At 41.0% G+C, this 21,413-nt stretch overlaps 1 protein-coding gene across 1 annotated transcript; it reads left to right on the top strand.

Annotated features, from left to right (window-relative positions):
• Positions 1 to 499: 499 nt before the first annotated feature.
• Positions 500 to 19,073, top strand: mst1 (macrophage stimulating 1; the record flags this gene model as incomplete). Its single annotated transcript, XM_080026544.1, has 18 exons — positions 500 to 542; positions 1,576 to 1,720; positions 2,839 to 2,954; positions 3,055 to 3,169; positions 3,384 to 3,520; positions 11,391 to 11,511; positions 11,622 to 11,740; positions 13,601 to 13,775; positions 14,699 to 14,829; positions 15,328 to 15,430; positions 16,044 to 16,180; positions 16,287 to 16,319; positions 16,423 to 16,537; positions 16,637 to 16,714; positions 17,558 to 17,704; positions 17,816 to 17,928; positions 18,212 to 18,351; positions 18,912 to 19,073. 18 exons carry the CDS (start codon positions 500 to 502, stop codon positions 19,071 to 19,073), a joined length of 2,130 nt encoding a protein of 709 aa, XP_079882670.1.
• Positions 19,074 to 21,413: the final 2,340 nt, after the last annotated feature.

A 21,413-nucleotide genomic window follows, 5' to 3' on the forward strand; every position in this document is an offset into this window, starting at 1 on the left:
GACGTCTAGCGTTTGAACAGAGAAGTGCTTTTTACCCTTGTTAAAAATGAGATTAAAAAAAATCAGACGTGTGTTTTTACCATTTACCACTATCTATGGTTTTTACAGACATGTTTGTCTTTTAGTCACAGATTGTAATGAAGAAGAAAAAAAAGTGCATGAACAAAGACGTGATGGCACTGTTCATTAATGATTAATACACGTATTGATTGGCTGTGTTTTGGGGATTAGACCCTCTGTTTGACTAAGAGCTCAGTGTTCGCGTGTTGGTGGCTGTGTCCTAGCCAGTCTTTTATGTTTTTCTGCGTTTAAAGCGTGGATTTCTTCTCAACTTTGTTGGTGGGAAAGGCTATTTTTTTTTTACAGTGAGCTCGACCTGGGATCGGATGTTCAATACCAACCCAAACATCGTCAGAAGAACAATACTGAAGAGGACAGATCTCAGCCTGACTACTTCCACCCATTAACTTTGAAACGTTATCTTTATCGTCCTCAGACAATGCAACTATTGCTGTCCTGTATTCTCCTCAGTCTGGCCTCTGGTAAGACATTTTGATAATTGTCTTCAATTATAACTGGCTAATGGTTATTTAATAACCTGTGTAGGCTAATTACGAAGAATCAAAATGGTTGGTCTTTTATTGTGTATTTTGAAGGTCTTTTAACAGAGCGTGCATGGAAAAGCTACGTTGAAAGCATACATTTGTAAACTATCAATAATTTCACACTGGAAGAAGTTGAACTACAGCAAAAATCTAGTTTGGTAAAGCTACTTAGAAGAAGTCATTTTCAAACTACTTTGTAAAAAATGATCAAATTGACAATGCCTATATGTGAGCTTTAAACCAATTACCAAATGTTTTCACAGGTGAGCTGACTTTCGATATTTCTGGAAGGTGAATAGCCCTGAGATCTAAAATTGATCTTAATAAAACTAGACTTTTCACAAGGACACAATTGCACGGAATGTCACATTTTTGTTGTAAACACTTCTAGATTTTCTATCATTTCAGGCTCTTCAATGGGGGTTTAATAGGGAAGCAATAGTCAAATTTAAAAAATGCTTATTTTTTGAGTAGTTAATTTCACAAAAAACGGCAAAAAAAGAGTAGTTTAACTTCTTGAATCACTAAGCAAATATGAATGTACTTCAATATCTGTTTGATTACATGAAATGCGCTACTCCCCAACACTGCCTATAGGTTTATGAAGAAGTTTGTAAATTGTGTTAAACACTACCAAGCACGTGTATTTTTAGTGGTGTGTGTCTGTGAGTAGCCCTACTTATTTCTTTATGTTTCTCATTTTTAGCACTTACCAGTAATAATAACAGTAGAAGTAGTAATGGTAATAGTAGTATGTGGTCTGTTTCAGCATATAGATGTATGTAACATGTTGCTCTTTAAAATCTGTTTCGGGTGTCAGTGTCTTGGTCCAAAGGTTGTGTGCAGGCTCGTGCCCAAATGTTGCAGCCGGGTGCCAGCGAGTCCCAGCGCTTTAGTTTGAACATGGACTTAAATAGTTGTATCTGACAGCCCGTTGTTACCCTCATTTGTTGTGTTGTGCATTAAACAGGACACCGCAGTCCCCTGAATGGCTTCCAGCGCTCTGAGGGCAGAGAGCTGGTTCCTACTTCCTGGAACTCGGCTCGAGTGTTGATGTTACCGAGCCAGACCCTAGAAGTGTGTGCCACGCACTGTTCACAATCTCTGGACTGCAGGTGTGAAAAGGATCCTTTGTGCTCATACTTTGAGGCATTAACTGGTTAACCTACAGTGCATCATTGGGGCTAAGACGTGCCCAGGAGTGGTTTAGGTTACAGTGCAGTGTTGAATCTGGGAATGAAAGGAAACTTAATTAATTTATGTCAATATTTTGCATGAGAAGCCAGCAAAACCAGCAATGCATTGATCCAACTAACTAAGTATCGTCCTTGATGAAGCTTGATATAGTTTATTGCTCTGTGTCATAGACCTCCATACTTGTCCAACAATCTATTAAAAACACATGAATCAGCCATGATGTTACACTGGCTTCCATATTCCTTCTTTACTATGGACATGGGCTCTGTAGTTTCCAATCAAACCCATGTGCACTGTCCTTCTGCTGTATATACTCACACTAGACTAGAGCACCAAATGTTTATAGATCACTGCTGAAAATTGTCCCCAACCAATGCACAATGTCTACCTGTTTGAGTAGCATTTGCTTAAAACAAGTGCCCTGCTGCCTAAGCTTTTAAAAAAAAAAAAATTATTTTTATTTCTAATGTACTTCAGTTGGAGCTTGCGAAAGTATTTAGAGATGGATGTAAACATTGTTTGTTTTTTGGTCTTCTCATGGGATTTGTTGACAACAAATGAAAAACAAAATGACTCAGCTTTATTTCAAGGGCTTTTGTAAGGATAGGTAAAAGGACACCAGTCCATCAAATTAATAGCTTAAAACTATGAACAGATTGACATAACAATGTAGGCAAATGAGGCGACAAACAGCTCAGCAATATTATCTAAAGTATTTTTGGTTAAACCAAAGGTTAGTTCATGCTAAAGTTGGGCAGTGGTCCCTCACCGTGTGCAGACACAAAGTAATGTAGTGTAGTGGCTTCTCCAAATGACTACAACTGAGTTAAAGCCTGCTTTTAAAGCATTAATAGCCTGAAACAAAATACATCTTCAGAATTAGGACCTAAGTTTTAATAAACCAGAATTTAGTCTGTTGAAATGTGGGTTCACAAACTGGCAACCTAAGAGTCCTTTTTTCCTGCATTTTAATGTTTAATAAATGATCTTAAAAGCTCCCTGATTGATTTGACATGAAAATATTCCTCAATATTAGAGCGTTCAACTACGAAACACGTCCGACCGTCACCTGTAAACATCTGCCCTGGGTGGGAGACGGCAGCAACGCGGCGGTGAAGAGAAATGTAAACTGTGACCTTTACGAGAAGAAGGGTAAGACTGATACAGACAGATAGAGAGAGAGAGAGAGAGATCAGTGTGATGATAGTAACTGTGCCGTGGTGGTTTTGATCAGTTGTTTCTCCTTTTGAAGTCTATGTCAGAAAGTGCATCGTGGGTAGAGGAGAAGACTACAGAGGGAAAGTCTTCACCACAGGAAGTGGGCTCACGTGCCAACAGTGGTGGTCCAAGTTTCCTCATGATCACAGGTGATACACGGCTTCCTCTGACCAATCCTATTCTGGGGCATGAGTCTTTTTATACTTTAAACCGTTGATTGAATCGAACACTATTGATGAGTCAGTACTTTAACTATGTAATAATTGAAAATAAACAAACCAGTCACTTTCCCGAAACCTTGTGAGGGCGCTGTATAATAAAAATGTAAAATACTCGCTGACAAAACTCCCTGTTGGTTCTCAGGTGGACTCCCACAGCTACCAATGGTCTGGAGTTGAACTACTGCAGGAATCCAGACGGAGATCGTATCGGTCCGTGGTGTTACACCACCGACCCCGAGCGACGTTACGAAAGCTGTAACATCCCCCAGTGCAAAGACGGTACAGATAAGAACATTTCCATGTCACAATTATCCTTATCAAAATAATAATCCACATTATTACACAAAACTGACGGTAATATCCTTATAATCATCCAAATATTCTTAAAGAAATTGAAATGCCTGTCAAACCGACTGAAACCGCTTTAATTTACATTTTGTAAAAAAAATTGTCATTTCATTGCATCACAGACACGTACTTTGGTGAAAAACAATCAAACTATCTTATAAATCTACTCTTTTTAGTGGGAATTTTAATGGAAAATAAAAGCACCTTTAATTTTTTCACACAAAATAGATCGGCTATATTTACTATTGAGCAGCTGGCGCGGCAGCCAGCAGCATCACGCTCTCTCTCTCGCTCGCTCTCTCTCTCGCTCGCTCTCTCTCTCGCTCGCTCTCTCTCTCGCTCGCTCTCTCTCTCTCACACACACACACACACACACACACACACACACAACAGCCTGTGTGCGCGCAGTTTCGCTGTCTACGTTCCGAAAGCCGGCTCTATTAGGCTACGGACCTGGTTCCGCTATATTCAAACCCCAGAAATCAATAACGTTTGAGCTTATCGATACCGCTATGGAGTCCAGTAGGTCACATGATGTAATTTTAAATATCGAGTAGAGTCGGGTCATCTTCAACTAATTAGGCCTACTTTGGCGAATTATTCCATCACTGGTCTGCATCATAGACTGTAAAAGTGTTGTACCTTCGACTGTCTTGAAGAAACTCCTTCAACCCGCTTCAACTCTGTCTCCAAAAAAATAAAAATAAAATACGTCCGCTGAGTCGCTGCCGCTGCAGACCATGCTGCAGACGGGCTCGGCACCGTCTCATCATTCATTCAAAGCAGCGGTGATCAACAAACGCAAACGAGAGACTGTGTAGCAAGTCCCGCAGTTAAAAAATGTGATAGTTTTTAAATCAATATTAAAATCTGCAGGATAAGAACTAGTTGGCTTTAAAAAAAAATCGCAAACGGTTCAAATGTGATGTGTTCAGGTCGGCTCAGTAAAATGATTATTAGGCACAGGTCAATAAAATGACATCATGATGTGTTCAAATGTAACATCAAGAAAAAAAGAAATTTAAGTTTTTCGTGAGAAGCTTGAATAATACAGTTTGGGTGAAAAACTTGTTTCCCCAGCAATATAACATTATTAGTAGGCCTAAATATGGAATTATGACCTGTTTAAAGTCCTATCCTTAGCTCTTCTAATCTTATAAGCAATTAAAGCAATAATACCAGTTCTCTTTTAACAAAATAATAGAAAAGTATCAATAAAGATTTGGATTGTGGAGTCTTTATAATGGTATCAATATGAATAGAAATTAATGATCCCCCTCCCTACTTACAGTATAACTGGGCAATAGCTTTAACATGGTGCACTTTTTATGGCAGACTATCACTTTTTCGCACAATGTGACCGTTTTAAATAAGTAAAATAAGTTAAATTTTTCTGAACACTTTTGTGTGGAAGCTAACATTCAGCTTGACTCTGAGCTAGACTGAGTTTTCTGAGCCAAAACCAGGCCAGGTGCATGGCACAAAGAGGCCCTTTTACGATGCTGCAGCAGGACCAAGCGCTTGGTGTAATGTTTTGTTGGGTTCTTCAATAAACACACTGTAGGTAGCTTGAAGAGAAGTCCTTTATGTTTACGAAGCATTAGGCTACACGAGGTAACATTAACTCCCCTCTCCTATTGTTAACACCGAACTGCCGTCAACGTGCAGTGCGCCAGTCTAACTGCGCATGCTCTGCGTGACAGTCTAATAACTCATGTTGATGTCATTACATCTCCCTTTCTTAAAATAAGAATGTAAAACATTTATATAGACAACACATACTTCATTTTCAATACTGCTCTTTAACTCATATGAACTGTAATTATTAACTGCAACAGTTACCTATTTAAATCCTTTCAACTGCAGTGTAATAACATTAGAATATTCTAGGGAAAGTATAAACTCATAACTTTACAACAATACTCACGATCCCCTCTTCCATTCTTTTTTTTTTTTTTTTTTTTAACACTGCAACCATCTCATATCCTAAAACTGTTCAATAAGTCTCTGTGGTGGCTTCACAGCCCTGGAACCTCTTCTGAAGGGCAGGTCTTGCACAGGAACTGGTGCCACAGGTGATGAGCTATCCGAGTGTCCAGGCTGTTCTGCAGCAACTGAGTGTCCAGGTTCTTCTCCATCAACTGAGTGTCCAGGTTGTTCAGCAGCGGCATCAGCTCTTTGATCTGCTGTGGCTGGTCCCATAATGTCTCGCCGGTTCCGTCTCAGCACTGCTCCATCCTCTGTTTGAATGGTGTACGACCTTGGATGCACTTCATTTAGAACAGTTGCTTTCTGTGACCATGTATTTGTTTTATCTTTGAGCCTCACATAATCACCAGTATGCAGTTCAGGTAGGTTCTGTGTTCCTTTATCATAGTAGAATTTCTGTTTTGCTCTTTGCTGCTCCTTGAACCTCTGCACTTTTCCCCCCTCCTTTGTTCTCAGCAGGTTTTCCTGAATGGGCAGGTTGGATCTAAGGCGACGTCCCATTAGGAGTTGTGCTGGTGAAATACCGCACTCTAGTGGCGTCGTGCGGTACACAAGCAGGCTTTGGTAAAAGTCAGCTCCACTGTCTTTTGCTTTACACAGTAACCTCTTCACAGTCTGGACCGACTTTTCGGCCAAACCATTAGACTGCGGGTAGTGAGGACTTGACGTTGTGTGTACAAAGTTCCATTCTACTGCAAAGCGTGCAAAACTGGCGCTAGAAAATTGCGGCCCATTGTCTGTGAAGACTTCGCTTGGCACGCCATGTCTGGAGAATATGGCCTTCATGGACGTTATAACAGCCTCCGCTGTTGTAGTGTGCAGTCTACAGACCTCTGGATACAGGGAATAATAGTCTGCCACCACAATGTAGTCTTTCCCTGCCGAAACAAATAGGTCAGCGCCTACCTTTTGATATGGTCTGTCAGGCACTGTGTGCGGCTTAAGTGGCTCAGCTCTATTGCTTGCGTGATATCTCAAACATGTTTTGCAGTTTGCCACTTCGTTTGCCACATCTTGGTTGATTCGAGGCCAGTACATCACTTCACGTGCTCTTTTCTTACATTTTTCAATCCCAAGATGCCCTTCGTGTATTTTCTTGAGCATTTCCTTTCGCAGACTCCTCGGGATGACTATCTTGCTTCCTTTATAGATAACGTCTCCTACCACCGACAGTTCTGCCATGCAGTTCCAGTATTCTGTGATGTCAGGTGAACAACCCTGCTTATCATTGGGCCACCCCTCAGTGATGAATTTACACAGGCCTTTTAGTGTTTCATCTCGGGATGTCTCTGTCCTTATGAGCTCCATTTTCGCGTCTGCTACTGGCAGTGCCTTTGTGATCATGTTCACATAAACATCCACGTCATCACTCATCTTAGTGTGCGCCGGCTCCTGTGGGTCAACTGCTCTTGACAATGTGTCCGCTGTGTACATCAGCTTGCCCGGGGTATACATTACATTCAGCGAGTAGCGTTGCAGCCGGATCATCATCCTCTGTATTCTCAGTGGGCAGTCATTGAGTGGCTTTTGAAACAATGCGATCAGCGGCTTGTGGTCAGTCTCAACGCTTATGTTCTGTCCTGAAACAAACTGGTGAAATCTTTCACAGGCATATGTTATGCTGAGCAGTTCTTTCTCGATTTGTGCATATCGCGTCTCTGCGTCTGTCATTGAGCGTGATGCATATGCGATTGGTTGCCAGTCATCATATTTTTGTAAAAGAACAGCTCCGAGCCCACTCTGTGATGCATCTGATGAGATTTTTATGGGCTTCACTGGATCATAGAACCTCAGAACTGGTTCCAATGTGAGCTGTGTCTTCAGTTCTTTCCATGACTTTTCATGTTCATGACTCCATTCCCATTCTGTCTTCTTCTCAGTCAGCTGTCTCAGAGGTGCCATGCGTTCAGAGAGATTGGGTATGAATTTTCCCATGTAGTTTATCATGCCATTAAATCTCTGTATGTCCTTCTTACATTGTGGCTTTGGCATGTTTTCTATTGCAGACACTTTCCTGGGATCTGGTCTGATGCCCTCGCTGCTCAGGATGTCCCCCACAAATGTCAGTTCTTGCACCCCAAGCTGGCATTTCTCTTTATTCAGCCTTAAGTTTGCTGTTCTTGTTGCCTTGAGAACTTGTTTTAGCCTCTCATCATGTTCAGCTTTCGTACTTCCCCATACTATGATGTCATCCATGGATGTGTCCACTCCTTCCAGATGTTCATAGATCATGTGTATTGTCTTATGATACACCTCAGGTGCTGAAGCTATGCCAAATGGTAACCGAAGAAACTTATATCTACCGAATGGGCTGTTGAATGTACACAGTTTTGAACTGTCGTTGTCCAGCTTCATTTGCCAAAATCCGGATGATGCATCTAGCTTGCTGAAGTACTTTGCATTTGCAAACTGTGACATTATTTCTTCTCTTGTGGGAAGTTTGAAGTGTTCTCTTTTTATTGCTCTGTTCAAGTTTCTGGGATCCATGCACACTCTAGGCTTGCCATTTTTCTTTTCTACAATAATAAGCGAACTCACCCAGTCAGTTGGCTCATCAATCTTTTCGATCACGTTGAGGCTTTCCATCCTATCCAACTCGGTTTTCAGTGGCTTTTGAAGAGCAAATGGCACTTTTCGACATGGATTAATAACTGGTGGCACATTTTTATCCACTCTGATTGTGTGTTCTCCAGGAAGGCATCCGAGACCCTGAAACAGGTCACTGTACTCTTCCATCAGTCCATCATAGACTGTTTCTCCTTCACTTTCCACCACAAGCACTCTCTTCACCAGGTTCAGTCTCTCACAAGCAGCTAAACCTAATATGGCCTGCACGTCTCTGTGCACCACGACGAATGCGAGTGAGTGTTCTCTGTCCTTGTGTGTCACTTTCACCAAGCATTTTCCTTTCACAGGTATTGCTGCTCCTGAATATCCACGTACTTTCACTTTTGTTGCATGCACTTTAGGTCTGGGTCTGATTTTGTTGAATGTTGCCTCTGACATCACATTTGCCTGTGCTCCAGTATCTAGTTTCAATGCAATGTGTGTGTCATTTACTTTCAGTGTCATCATCCAGTCCTTTTTAACTGTGTTCTGCTCTGTCACTACATCCACATAAAACTCATCAGAGTCACTCTCATCCACTGCATGAACTTTGCTCTGTTGGTTTTTACACTGCTGTGCATAATGGTTCTTTTTGTTACAGTTGTGACATACTTTACCATATGCGGGACATCTTCTGGGTGCATGCTGCGTGCCACATCGATCACATGTCCTTCCCTGTGCGTCTCTGCGCACCGGTGTATTTACGTCGGGAGCCGTGCTCTTCTTCTTGACTGCTCTGTTTGCATCTCTTCTTACAGCATCCACGTTGCAGCTTTCACTAAACAGCTCTTTTGCTTGTGTTTTCACCGTTTCTGCTGCTCTACACATTCTTAGTGCTTTTCCTAGGTCCAAATCTTGTTCCCTTAACAGCCTCTCTCTTAGACTATTATCTGGAATCCCGCACACAAGTCTGTCCTTTATCAACGAGTCAGTCAGCTCTCCGAATTCACACGTCTTGCTTCGGTTCCTCAGGTCCGTTACATATTGATCAACAGTTTCTCCCGTTTTCTGCACACACGTGAAAAACCTGTGTCTCTCAAATGTCACGTTTCTTTTAGGGATGCAGTAATCCTCAAACTTCTCAAGTATTTTATCCAATTTCATTTTGCTCGCGTCGTCTTGGAACTGAAAGTTATTATATACCTCCAGCGCTTCTTCACCCACAACATGCAAGAAAACTGACGCCTTCATCTTAGCGCTCTTCTCGTCCGCACCGATCGCCGTCAGGTACAACATAAAGCGTTGTTTAAATCTCCTCCAATTTTCAGCCACATTACCTGTCAACTGAAGGTTGGGTGGTGGTTGTAATGCTTGCATCTTTGCGTTGGTGTGTCCTCTTTCTCTCCCGGAACGTAATTATGCTAACGATGTCCTCTCCGTGGGTTATTAGCGTAGCTCTTAGCTGCTCACCGTGCTAGCATACTCCGAAGCTTTTCCAACTTTTTTCTTTTCCAAAAAACAAAAATCCTTACTCTCCAAGTCCAGCTTCTGACACCATGTAATGTTTTGTTGGGTTCTTCAATAAACACACTGTAGGTAGCTTGAAGAGAAGTCCTTTATGTTTACGAAGCATTAGGCTACACGAGGTAACATTAACTCCCCTCTCCTATTGTTAACACCGAACTGCCGTCAACGTGCAGTGCGCCAGTCTAACTGCGCATGCTCTGCGTGACAGTCTAAAGGTACGAACACACTGCACATCGCCGCGCGGCGAGTTTCAATAGAAAGTCAATGTATTTCGAGCGCCGCCGCGCGAACCGGCGGCCGGCGGCCGGCGGAGAGCGGATCACGCGGCGCGGCCAGGGGCGGCGCGGCGCGAATGGGGCGGCGCGGCCGCCGCAGAAGTTGAAAATATTGAACTTTTCGCCGCCGGCCGCCCCGCGATAACCAATCACCGTCGTTGAGCTCCTCCCGACGTCACTCGGGTGAGTCTGCTGAGCTACAAGACACGTGAAACCTGGCTGGCGGTGCAGTCGGGAAAGGAGGGATAAAGGGAAAAAAGAAGGAAAAGACAGAGAGAGAGAGAGAGAGAGAGAGAGAGAGAGAGAAAGTTCCAACACATCGATAAAATGTATGACAGCAGTTTAATGAGACACCTTTTAGTAAAAGGAGCAAGGAATAGACTCACATTATAGAAGAGAGAAGGAGAGAAAGCCAGGGAAGATGTACTGCAGATGAGTGAATATGCAGAGACAATAAAAACTAAATACGACAACTGACACTTCCAAACATTTCCCTAAACATCTGAAAATCAGTTTGGGTTTTCTCTACATGTTGATATGCCGGCGTGAATGTGTAGCCTATATGCACGGCCATCGATACGTGCGTGTGTGTGTGTGTGTGTGTGTGTGTGTGGGCGGGTTGTGTGTGTATGTGTGTGTGGGTGCATGTGTGGGTGTGTTTACGAAGCTTGGGTGGCAGGTGGCGGGGAGAAATGTGTGAGAGGTGCAGTGAGACCAATACAAGGGCTGATGGCAGAGATGATGAAGGCAGAATAGCCTACTTCAGAGACGCTCCCAACAAAAACAAATCAGTGAGGATGACGACGATGATGAGAGAGATGTAAATAGCGGGAAGAAACTGGGCGTGCACATTCAATGAGTCATCGGGCGGCGGGGGGCGGCCGGCGGCGGACACAAATGAGCCAAAATGACCACGCGGCGCGGAACCTGCGATTCGCGCGGCCAACCGCCGCGCCGCGCTGTGCAGTGTGTTCGCACCTTAATAACTCATGTTGATGTCATTACACTTGGTGTAGTGTGATGTCATGATATCTAGGCTTATATGAATTGTTGTTGGTTGTATGTGGTCAGGATGAGACTAGTAAGCTGTGTTTGCATTTAAGAGATACGGTTCGCTAAAATGTATAATTTAATTAGCCTATATATATCATTGTTTAACAGTTTTTTTGGGCAAGTGAACACGACATTCGGGCAAGTAAAACATTACCTGTACTTGCCCTATGGGCAAGTGCTTTTGAAACCTTAGTGTCAACTCCTGGACTAATTGATGACCGTTTCATGAAGGGAGGCTGTAATAATTGTATGCTCCATTTTTATTCTCTGTGCTGAATTACAGTCTTTTCTAAGAAGCTAAAAAATATCAGTTATTTTCAAGCAAATACATTGGAAATGATGGTGTCTGTAGAATATGATGGTTCTGTGTGTATTCTCACTTCAGGCCTGACTTTAAGTTTTGTTTGCAGAGGTGTGTATCACATGTAACGGTGAGGACTACAGAGGGCAGGTGGACCACACTGTGCATGGAAGAGAGTGTCAGCGATGGGACCAGCAGTACCCTCACCAACACATCTACCAGCCTGAAAAGTACGCTCAAGTATTCATATGCTACATTACCTGCTAGCTACAATGTCTTCTCCCAAAGCTCCTAAACAGTTTTTTTTTGTTTTTGTGGACATAATACATCATTTTTTCAGGTATCCCGATAAGAGTTTAGATGATAACTACTGCCGTAACCCTGACGCCTCCCCGGTGCCCTGGTGTTACACCACAGACCCTGACATGGAGAGAGAGAGCTGTGATATCAAAAAGTGCAGTAAGATGTGCCTTTTGTTATTATAATATCACTTTCTTCAATACTATTAGGAATCTCATGAGATTAGTGATGGAGTTATTGATTTATCGATCTATATTTACTATTTATAAAAATTGCTATCAAACTATTATAATAATGGATTAAATGCATACTTTTCTTTTGTTTGTTCCCATTCGCTTCTTGTCTTCTATGATTTGGGACTAGGAGTTTTGGACAAAAAAACAAGACACTGTCGGCACTTTAACCTTGGCATTTTTTAAACTATTTTGCTAGAGATTATAAACCAAACTATTCACTGGTCAATCGAGACTGTTCGCTGCAGCGCTGAAGGACATATCTGTATCGTTTTGAATCGTAACAGAAGTTTGTATGATAAGACTGTATTGCTTATTTCCCCTGCTTTGTTTTGGTCATTAGTTTCTTCCGGCAGAACATAAAAGATGTGTGAGCTAAATTGAGCTGATTCCTTAGGCATTAGGTGGCACATTGGAAATAGGGAGTCTCATTAAGTCCCTGTAATTAAATTGAGAGAAATCACCTTTTTGGTGTTTGTGCAAATTACTTCCCAAATTGTGAGACACTCCCAACCTTCCCCAATGATTCTCTCTGATTTAAGAGGTAATGCGGCTAAAGTGCAGGGATGTTTGTCAGGAATTCAAGCCCTGCGTGCCCCCAATGGGTTTCAGTTTAATTAAATGTTAATTACAATGTTTTTCTCTCTCTTTTCTTCCTCTTGTTTCAGTTGTTTCAGTTTTCATTTAGGTTCCTTTTCATTTAGTTGTTCATAAGGACAATTGTTTTTACAAATAAAAACCAAAAAGGTAATAGTTATTATGTAATAATTGTAATTACTTTATAGGCAGATTTTTGCATGTCATTCTAACTATTTGGAAGTCGCTTTGTTTAACATTCACAAATTGACAGCCCCAGCTAGATTCTAAGATCAAATTCTAGCCTCAGAAGATAAGTAAATAAATACACCCAAACATGGTGTTATTTTTTTTCCTGAATGTGGCAACATTGGGTTTTCCAGAGAGGACAGAGATAGCACCATCTTGTGGTGCAGTCCGTTTTGAGAAGGGGAAACAGCTGCATCATCACACATTGTTAAATAATTCAAAGCCATTCTTGTTTTGCAGAGAATTCTTACAATAAATATGAAAATAAGCTGAAGGGGAATAGCTGAATCATTGCTCAAGGAGGTTGTGCACTTTACATTGGAATCTAATCGAAAAAATATATAATCCAAGGTGTACTCATCTCAATGTCACACAATGTCACAAAATAGAGATAAATATTTGTTTAAGCTTAACCTCCAATTGAATCATGGTAGTGACTAAGAATCATTCTTACAGAAGGATGGACTTTTTAAAAGAAAAAGAAGATTTTTTAAATCAGATTCATCGTAGAGCCCCTCCAGACATGGATTTGAGGCATAAAAATGTATTTAAAATTCTACCTTGTTAAATTACATTTTCCTTCTCCCTTCTGAGAATATCCAAAATCTATGAATATATAAATATTGTTCATTTAAAACTGCTGGACACACGATGTCTACTATTGAAAAGTCAATTCTCAGTCTGTATTCATTCGGGAGGATTGGAAGTTTCCACATCGCGATTATGTGAGTTACATATTGAACCAGTTGTGATGTTCAAAAACCCTGCTGGTACGTACGCCCAGGTGTAAAAGTTAGATAAAGGTGGGCAGAGAAACTCTTTTTTTTTACTTTACACCTACTGTAAACAGTCAACACATCTGAAAATCCTGCTCACATGAATGTTAACCATCTGAACTGGCCTAACCTCTTTACAGACCAGAGTTGATTTTATGTCCTCTTTAATATGCCATTCCCACCAGCTGAGGTGCGGGTTGAGAAACGCCAGCGCTCCAGCTTCACAACCAACTGTTTCCGCAGCCGTGGGGAGGATTACCGCGGCAGAGTCAACGAGACCACATCAGGCATCCCCTGTCAGCGCTGGGATGAGCAATATCCTCACGTGCATCCCTTCTACCCAAACACATACGCATGCAAGTAAGTGCATATATGATATACAGCATGATGGGTGAGAGAAAAGAAGTGAAGTTGAAGGTTAAAGTACTTCATGGGCTATGTTCTGCACTCACAAAGTTTCTTTTTTCTTGGCACATGAATATTAATGTCAAGATGTCTTTGCGATCTTGTTCCTCTTGCTGACAGTTCGCGGCGGATGGTGATAAATGGTCAGACTTCAGACTCCACATTAAGACGCGGGCTGCATGTGTAATGAATACTAAACTTGTTTTGTGACGCAGTGATCAGTCATCGTGCTAAAATCCATTAAGAGCATTTCAGTCATCCACTTGAACTTAGAAGTTACAAGAAGTGTGCCGATGTTATCTTTTGACCTCAAAATGAAAGGGGCCCCTTTTCTTAATGTTACCTTTCTTAATGTAAGTTGTAGGAAATATTATCCTTGGGTGTGATACAATCAAGAATGAACTGTGCGTGTTAAGTCTTCAGAACAGCCGTCGTCTTTTTTTAAAAGAACAGATTTGTACAAAATATAGTTATACGATACACATATTATTATGATAAAAAAAGCTTACATTTAAGAAGGGACATTTTCAAACCACAACAATTGTTCCACGTGGTTATAAGAAAAGTTCATGCCTCAATTTGAATGGCTTTTTAAAGGTTTTTGTGCATCAGTGGAACCTTCGGCAAAAAATTCCATCAAAAATCAAAGAAAAGTGACTTTAGCACCTAAATCCTTTCAATGTATGTGGGCTACATTTGGATCTGGTTTCGCTGGACTCTTTTTGTGTGTTTATTTCTGTCATGCTTCAATTGTACGCATGACATTTCTAGTTATCTTTTATTATTGTGACTATTTTTGTTTGTGCGTATGTACTGTATATGTGGCAAATGTGTTTGAAAGTGTTTACCTGACTGTGTGGTGCCTGCGTCTCATCCAGGGGTCTGGACGAGAACTACTGTCGAAACCCAGACGGCTCAGAGGCTCCCTGGTGCTTCACATCTGTGCCAGAGATGAGGACTGCTCTCTGCTTACAGATCAAACGCTGCGCAGACGACATAGAGGCCGAAGGTACAACTTTTTCCGGCCAAAAAATATAAATTCAGGTAGTAGCTTACTGTCAGCTGTTCTGAATAAAGATGAGCAGATGATTTTTAAGACTGAAGCAGTTTTTACATCAGGACTTGAAGGGCTGTTACCTTGATTGTATAACATTCTGAGGTAGTTAAAGTTCCTTTATGAAAGCCAGGCAACCAGTATTGGTCTCTTTTTTATTAGATACTTTGATTTGTCACATTTCATGTATTCAGTGAATTGTTGTTTATTATATGTTTATTTTTGCAGCAACAAAGCCACACTTTTAACTTTTGAAAGAAGAAACAACACCTTCAGGCTTCTTACAAATGAAAAGTAAAATGTATTAGCAATAAAATGTACCTGTGGTCAAATCAATACACTTAGGGGATTTGCTGAAGCAGCTTTAATTGGTCTGGTATGACCAGTAGCTTCAGATGAATGATATAGTCAAGGTCAACTAACGATAATATTATGTTGTTGTTGTTTTTTTAGATTGCTACCATGAAAATGGAAGAAACTACAGGGGCATGGTCCGCAAAACTCGTAAGGGGATCACCTGCCAGAAATGGAACCTTAACACACCTCACCGGACCAAGTATGATTTAATTGTTACAAAGACCGTTTTGTTTTTAACCAAAGCATATTCTCTATATAAAATGTTTGCGACATGACAAAGAGCAAAACAAATAATAAAACAAACCCTGCTCGATGACTCTCTATAAAAGATGTGTCCAAGATCAATACTGCATATGAATTTTAAGCAGGTATTGAGTATGTTCTGTTTTTACACATGAAAAGTAATGTGTTTGGGTGATCATGGGTGAACGCTCTTATTTGAAAAATAAATAAAAATGAATTGCTTTAAAAAAATTATAATTGCACTTATTTGTAAAAAATGTGAGATACATAAAGGTGCAGTAAGTGATTCTGGAGAATGCTTGTTGTCAAAATCTCTTTTTATCAATATCAGGGATTATCTCGTCACGATCCGCTACCTGTCCGACCGTACTGTTTGTGAGCTAGCTAGCAACATGGCCGTTTACAGAGCCTAGGCTCAATTCTTTTTTTAAGCGCACACACAGTACAGACAGATAGCAGATTGCGAGGAGATATTGACTGATTTAAAAGATTTTTTTTTTAACAAGCATTCTGCAGAATCGCTGACTCCACCTTTAAATCTTGAAAAAAAGATCTGTGTGATTTTCCAGGATAAATCCAAGTACGCACACAGAGGCCAATCTGACAGAGAACTACTGTCGCAACCCAGATGGGGACCAGCACGGACCCTGGTGCTACACCACCGACCCCAAAACGGAGTTTGACTACTGTGCCATCAAACAGTGTGGTACAAAACTCTGCTTTAAGATGCATTGTGTTTAATGCACTGTGTGGTGATGACAGTTCCGCCAGAGCTTCTAACGGTTCATCTGTTTCTGGTTGTTTCCAAACAGCTGGAGAGAAAGTGTCCATGACTGAGCCAGTAGGTTAGTTAATATGAAGCAACATTTTGAAGTTAACAACAAGCCTTTTCAAGTTTTTTAATTATATTTTTTTACAATAATATGTCCCCTTGTTTTGTGAATGCAGAGAATGTTGAGTTTAGTGAGTGCGGGAAGAGAGACGACCGCATCCCACCGTCAAGGATGCGTATCGTTGGCGGGATTCCCGGGAACGCGCCGTGGACAGTGAGCCTCAGAGACAGGTGAGTCTGAGAGCTGATGGTGTTTCAGCCAGACATGAACCAGACAAAATGCACTCTGCTGCAGCCGTGTATGTATGACCTCTGACCTCTTGCGTGCAGGAAAGGAAACCATTTCTGTGGAGGATCCCTGGTTAACCCCAGATGGGTGATCAGCACCAAACAGTGTTTCTCCTCCTGGTAAACTTTATTTATCTGAGTTTTTCTTTTTTATAAACATTTTAGACATCCACTTGTGTTTAGACTCAAATATGTCTACAAGTATTGGTTGGATTGATATGTTATTTGGTACCAACACACGTGTTGCCTTCATTTTTAGTGATCCCTGACTATTCCTCTGTTAGGCTTACATTCATTTTGAGTGAATGAAATGTCTCAACAACTTTTTTGCTGGATTGCTGAGAGATTTTTCCCACACATTCCAGTCCCCCTCAGGATGAATTGAAATAATTTTGGTGATGTCTTAACTTTATCTCTAGTGTTAAAGCTTGCACACTGTCTATTATTTTGGTTTATAAGCAAATACTTGCAAAACTAATGATCAGATTCCCGACATACTGCCCTATATTCTTTATTGAGCCCTAATAAGCACATTTTGGCATTGTAACACACTCAACTAAGATTGTAAACAATAAACCTGCTCCGCCTCAGCATGTGAGCATTGTCATTTTTTGACCATGTTAGCGTGTTGATGACATGTTCCAAAGTGCAGCCTCATAGAGCTGCTACAGGGTGACAGTAGACTCTATAGTATAGTGTGGTTAAAAATGTCTCTCAACTCCTTTATGGAAGAGCATTAATATGCAGCCTGAGTTCCCTTTCAAGACTTTAGGATATGTCAGGGGAGAGCCATGTAATAAACAAGGGTTGTATTTTCGCTTGTATTTCCATGTTTACTCCTGTGTGTGTGTGTGTGTGTGTGTGTGTGTGTGTGTGTGTGTGTGTGTGTGTGTGTGTGTGTGTGTGTGTGTGTGTGTGTGTGTGTGTGTGTGTGTGTGTGTGTGTGTGTGTGTGTGTGCACAGCTACGTGGACCTGCCCGGGTACTCTGCCAGGATGGGAACGCTGTTTCGTGATCCACAGGAGGGAGAGCCCAGTGTGCAAACCATCCCTCTGACCAAGATCGTCTGCGGACCCTCCGAGTCTCAGCTGGTCATGCTACAACTGGAATAGTACTGTCAAATGTCCCCAACACGCACACACACAAGCAAACACACATACACACACACACATACACACACACCAATACTTTCTCTCTGACTCTCTTAATTCTTTATCTCTAGCCCGGCCCAGTTTAATGAGCGTGTCTCTCAGATCTGCCTCCCTCCTGAGCGCTATATTGTAGCTGCGGAGACGAACTGTGAGATCGCAGGATGGGGCGAGACGAGAGGCAAGTGTAATACTTTTGAAAGTGGTAACTCGACACTGAATTCTCCTCCACGTGACTATAATATGCCTCCAATGCAATGATTAATAATACATAGCTTCCTCAAGAGCCAGCGTCTTGTTTCTTGCCCTTGAAGTAATGGTGTGTCTAAATGAGACAGCGATTCAGACCGTTGAGCAACAGATGGCGGTGGCTATTTTCAGAGAGCGTTTAACATCTGTCCACCTTCCTTTTATTTTTCTCCATCTCTCTAAACAGCCGCTTACTCATTCCTCCTTCTGTTTTTTTTCAGGCACTGCTGATGAGACTGTCCTCAACGTGGCCCACATACCAGTTCTTACAAACAGGGACTGCAACAAATACTTCAGAGGTCGAGTTCGAGAGAATGAGATGTGCACGGGCTCTTTCCAGGGCGGTGTTGGTGCCTGTGAGGTAGGAGTCCATGCAAAAGTGTGCACGGTTTTGATGTTTTATTGTCTATTTTGAGAAGATTTTTCTTTTACCGTGGAGCTGAGACAGAGCTCACTAATTAACATGTTATACCTTGTTTGTTTGATTCGTACAAAAACTAAAGTTTTAAAAACAGCAACTTGTTTCTTTACCTGTGAGTTTTAGAGATGCTGTCAGGTGGATTTATTTGTATGTTTACACACAGCCGTTTCCAGTTGTTATGCTATAGCTCTGCCAACATAATGCTAATGAAAGTAGTTGCAATCTTGTCATACAAAAATCAGGGTTCGCCCTGATATTTTGAACTATTCCTTTTAATGGCCAAGAATAACGATAAGAATGTTGAAGAAAATCTTTTGATAACAAAGTCCCTTTAAGTAGAGAACACAGCTATTTAAAATGTTCCTACAAATAAAACACAGTAACCATTTGGATAATGGACACACAACGTGACTGCAACGTGTTTCCAACCTCAGCAGTGACAGTCAGTCATAACAGAGACAAAGAATGACTAGAGAGTGTTGCTTCATGCGTGTCTGCAGAAAGACTACGGCGGCCCTCTGGCATGTCAGAACAGTGACTGCTGGGTACTGGAGGGTGTGATCATCCCCATGAGGCGCTGTGGACACCCAGGCCAGCCCAACATCTTCATCCGTGTCTCTGTCTATGTGGACTGGATCAAGAAGGTCATGGAGATGGCCTAGAGACGGACACTGCCATTCCAGCAGGGACTGAGCAAATCAAGCCTTCCAGACTAGTTGTTCATTTAACCATACTTTTTCCCTTACCTTCTCACATGTCTTTTTTGCATTAAAAATATATTAATAATACATCAAAATGTATAATTTATTTTGTATTATTCTACGAGATACATTGCTGTATCATAGAAAGAACTCGATTAAGACTCTGATTCATTGAGAAAAACGCAAAGAAAAAAACCCTAATGTCTAACCCTATCTTTGCTTTAAATTAATTAAATAATTAAATAAAAATCATTTTAAATTAATTTGCTTTAAATTTATTTAGCTTTCAATTTAAATGTATATGTCCATTTTTATTTATTTAATGTTTTCATCCAGAGTAACTGACTTTTAAGTGCATAAGTAGAGGTGTTTAAAGTCATGAATTGCTTGTTGCAAGCAGCCACAATTCAGACAGAATAAGTAGAAATCATTTCTATCCACAAAACATTTTGCAAATGCTGAGAAAAAAATGCATTTAACATAAAAATTTAAGTAAAGTTATACAAACATTTATTAAGTTTGCCTATTTAGCAGTAAACAAATGTATGAACATGATACATTATTTGTTACAGATTGCAATGTAGTTGTGAGCAGACATTAGGACATTTCTAATTGTAATGTACAGTGTTTGTCAACAATTATAACTTCTCTTATCGATACATATTTTATGTAATAGTACTTTGGCTGTGTTTTTCTATTCATTGTTTATACAGAAGCCTCTTCCTGTGTTATAGTTGTTGACTTACAACCGTACTGCTGCGTTTTGAAAAATACATATGGACACCTAAAAGTTAAGTGTCAGGGCAATATTTGCTATTTATTCATCAAAAAAAATTAAAAGTATGAAGGATTTTAAAAAAAGCCTAACTCTTAGGTTCAGAAGAGAATAATGGAACTAAATAACTTACAATGATAGGGGAGGGTGTGTTTGTGTGTGTGTGTGTGTGTCGGTTGGTGGGTGGAGGGGCTACAGCACACATTTTAAGTTCCTAACATCCCCTGGAAATGCGCCCTTCACCACAAAACTGTACGTCTGACCCCCACCCCCACCCGTCTCTCTGGCATTGAACGAAGCTTCGACAAAATACCTTCATTGCCCCCAGCCTCTAAAGAAATCCCTCCTCTGCCTCTGTCTTTTGATGCCTGCCCCCACCTCTAAAGACATGCCTTTGTGCCTTATGCAGAACTGTATGCGCTGCACATTCTTTCTAGTTCTATAGGAGGATTTTTGTAACCCGGTCCTGATGAGCCCACGGAATTCAGCTTAAATAAACCTCAAGATCAGAGTCCAACCGAAATCTCAGACACACCAGCCTGCAGAAGGCCAGTGAACTCTCTCTCACACGTAGACAGACTCACACACACACACACACACACACACACACACACACACACACACACACACACACACACACACACACACACACACACACACTCACACTCACACACACACACACACACACACACACACACACACACACACACACACACACACACACACTGTCTCTCATGCAAGCCCTCTACCATTCTCATTATGTCTTATTTCAATCTTTATGTTTTTCTGTTGGAATTGTTGTTTTCCCTGTAGAAATGGTGTGCCCTGTAGCTACTGATGGTGTTTGGTTGACAGTTATGATTTCAATGTCATGTTCCCTTTCATTTAGTAATATTCATAGTGGATGACTAATCCAATCCATATATGACTACCAGTTCTCAGCAACTGTTGCCAAAAGCTTTAGGGAAAAGCCGACTAAACTTTATAATAAATGCTGCCACACCAATATGCAAATAGTTTCTTTGTTTTTTTCTTTCTTGCACATTATGGTAAATATGTCTGTGTGGGCTGGATGAGGTAGTTACACTTTTTGTATCGTTGAGTTCAACATTTGATTCTTTTTTTTCAAATATGTAATATTCAGGTTTGTGTGAATAACATAATGCAACTGAACTCTCTAATTTAAAGCTTTATGTGTTGGTCTCATGCCAGCATGCTCACCTGACATGACTCCTTGAGTGTGCCGGCATTAGCCGTCCCAGGAATGTGTATCCAGCGTGGTTCAAACATTTCCATCTGCATTTATCAGTCTGTGCAAATTTTAAAAAGTTGCATGTTGAAAATCCTGAAGACCCGAGAGAAAAAATTTACATAATGCAGCCCAATGGAGGCAGCATATTCAACTAAACTTACACAGCAATATGCAACAGAAACTTTTCATTCCAAAATGATGTTTCTATTTTAGGAAGATGTTACTTTTATATTTTGATTGAATAATTCATATTTGAAAATAAAAACTTGAATTA

Source organism: Ammodytes marinus (genome assembly GCF_949987685.1).
Source record: "Ammodytes marinus genome assembly, chromosome: 4".
NCBI lineage: Eukaryota > Metazoa > Chordata > Actinopteri > Uranoscopiformes > Ammodytidae > Ammodytes > Ammodytes marinus.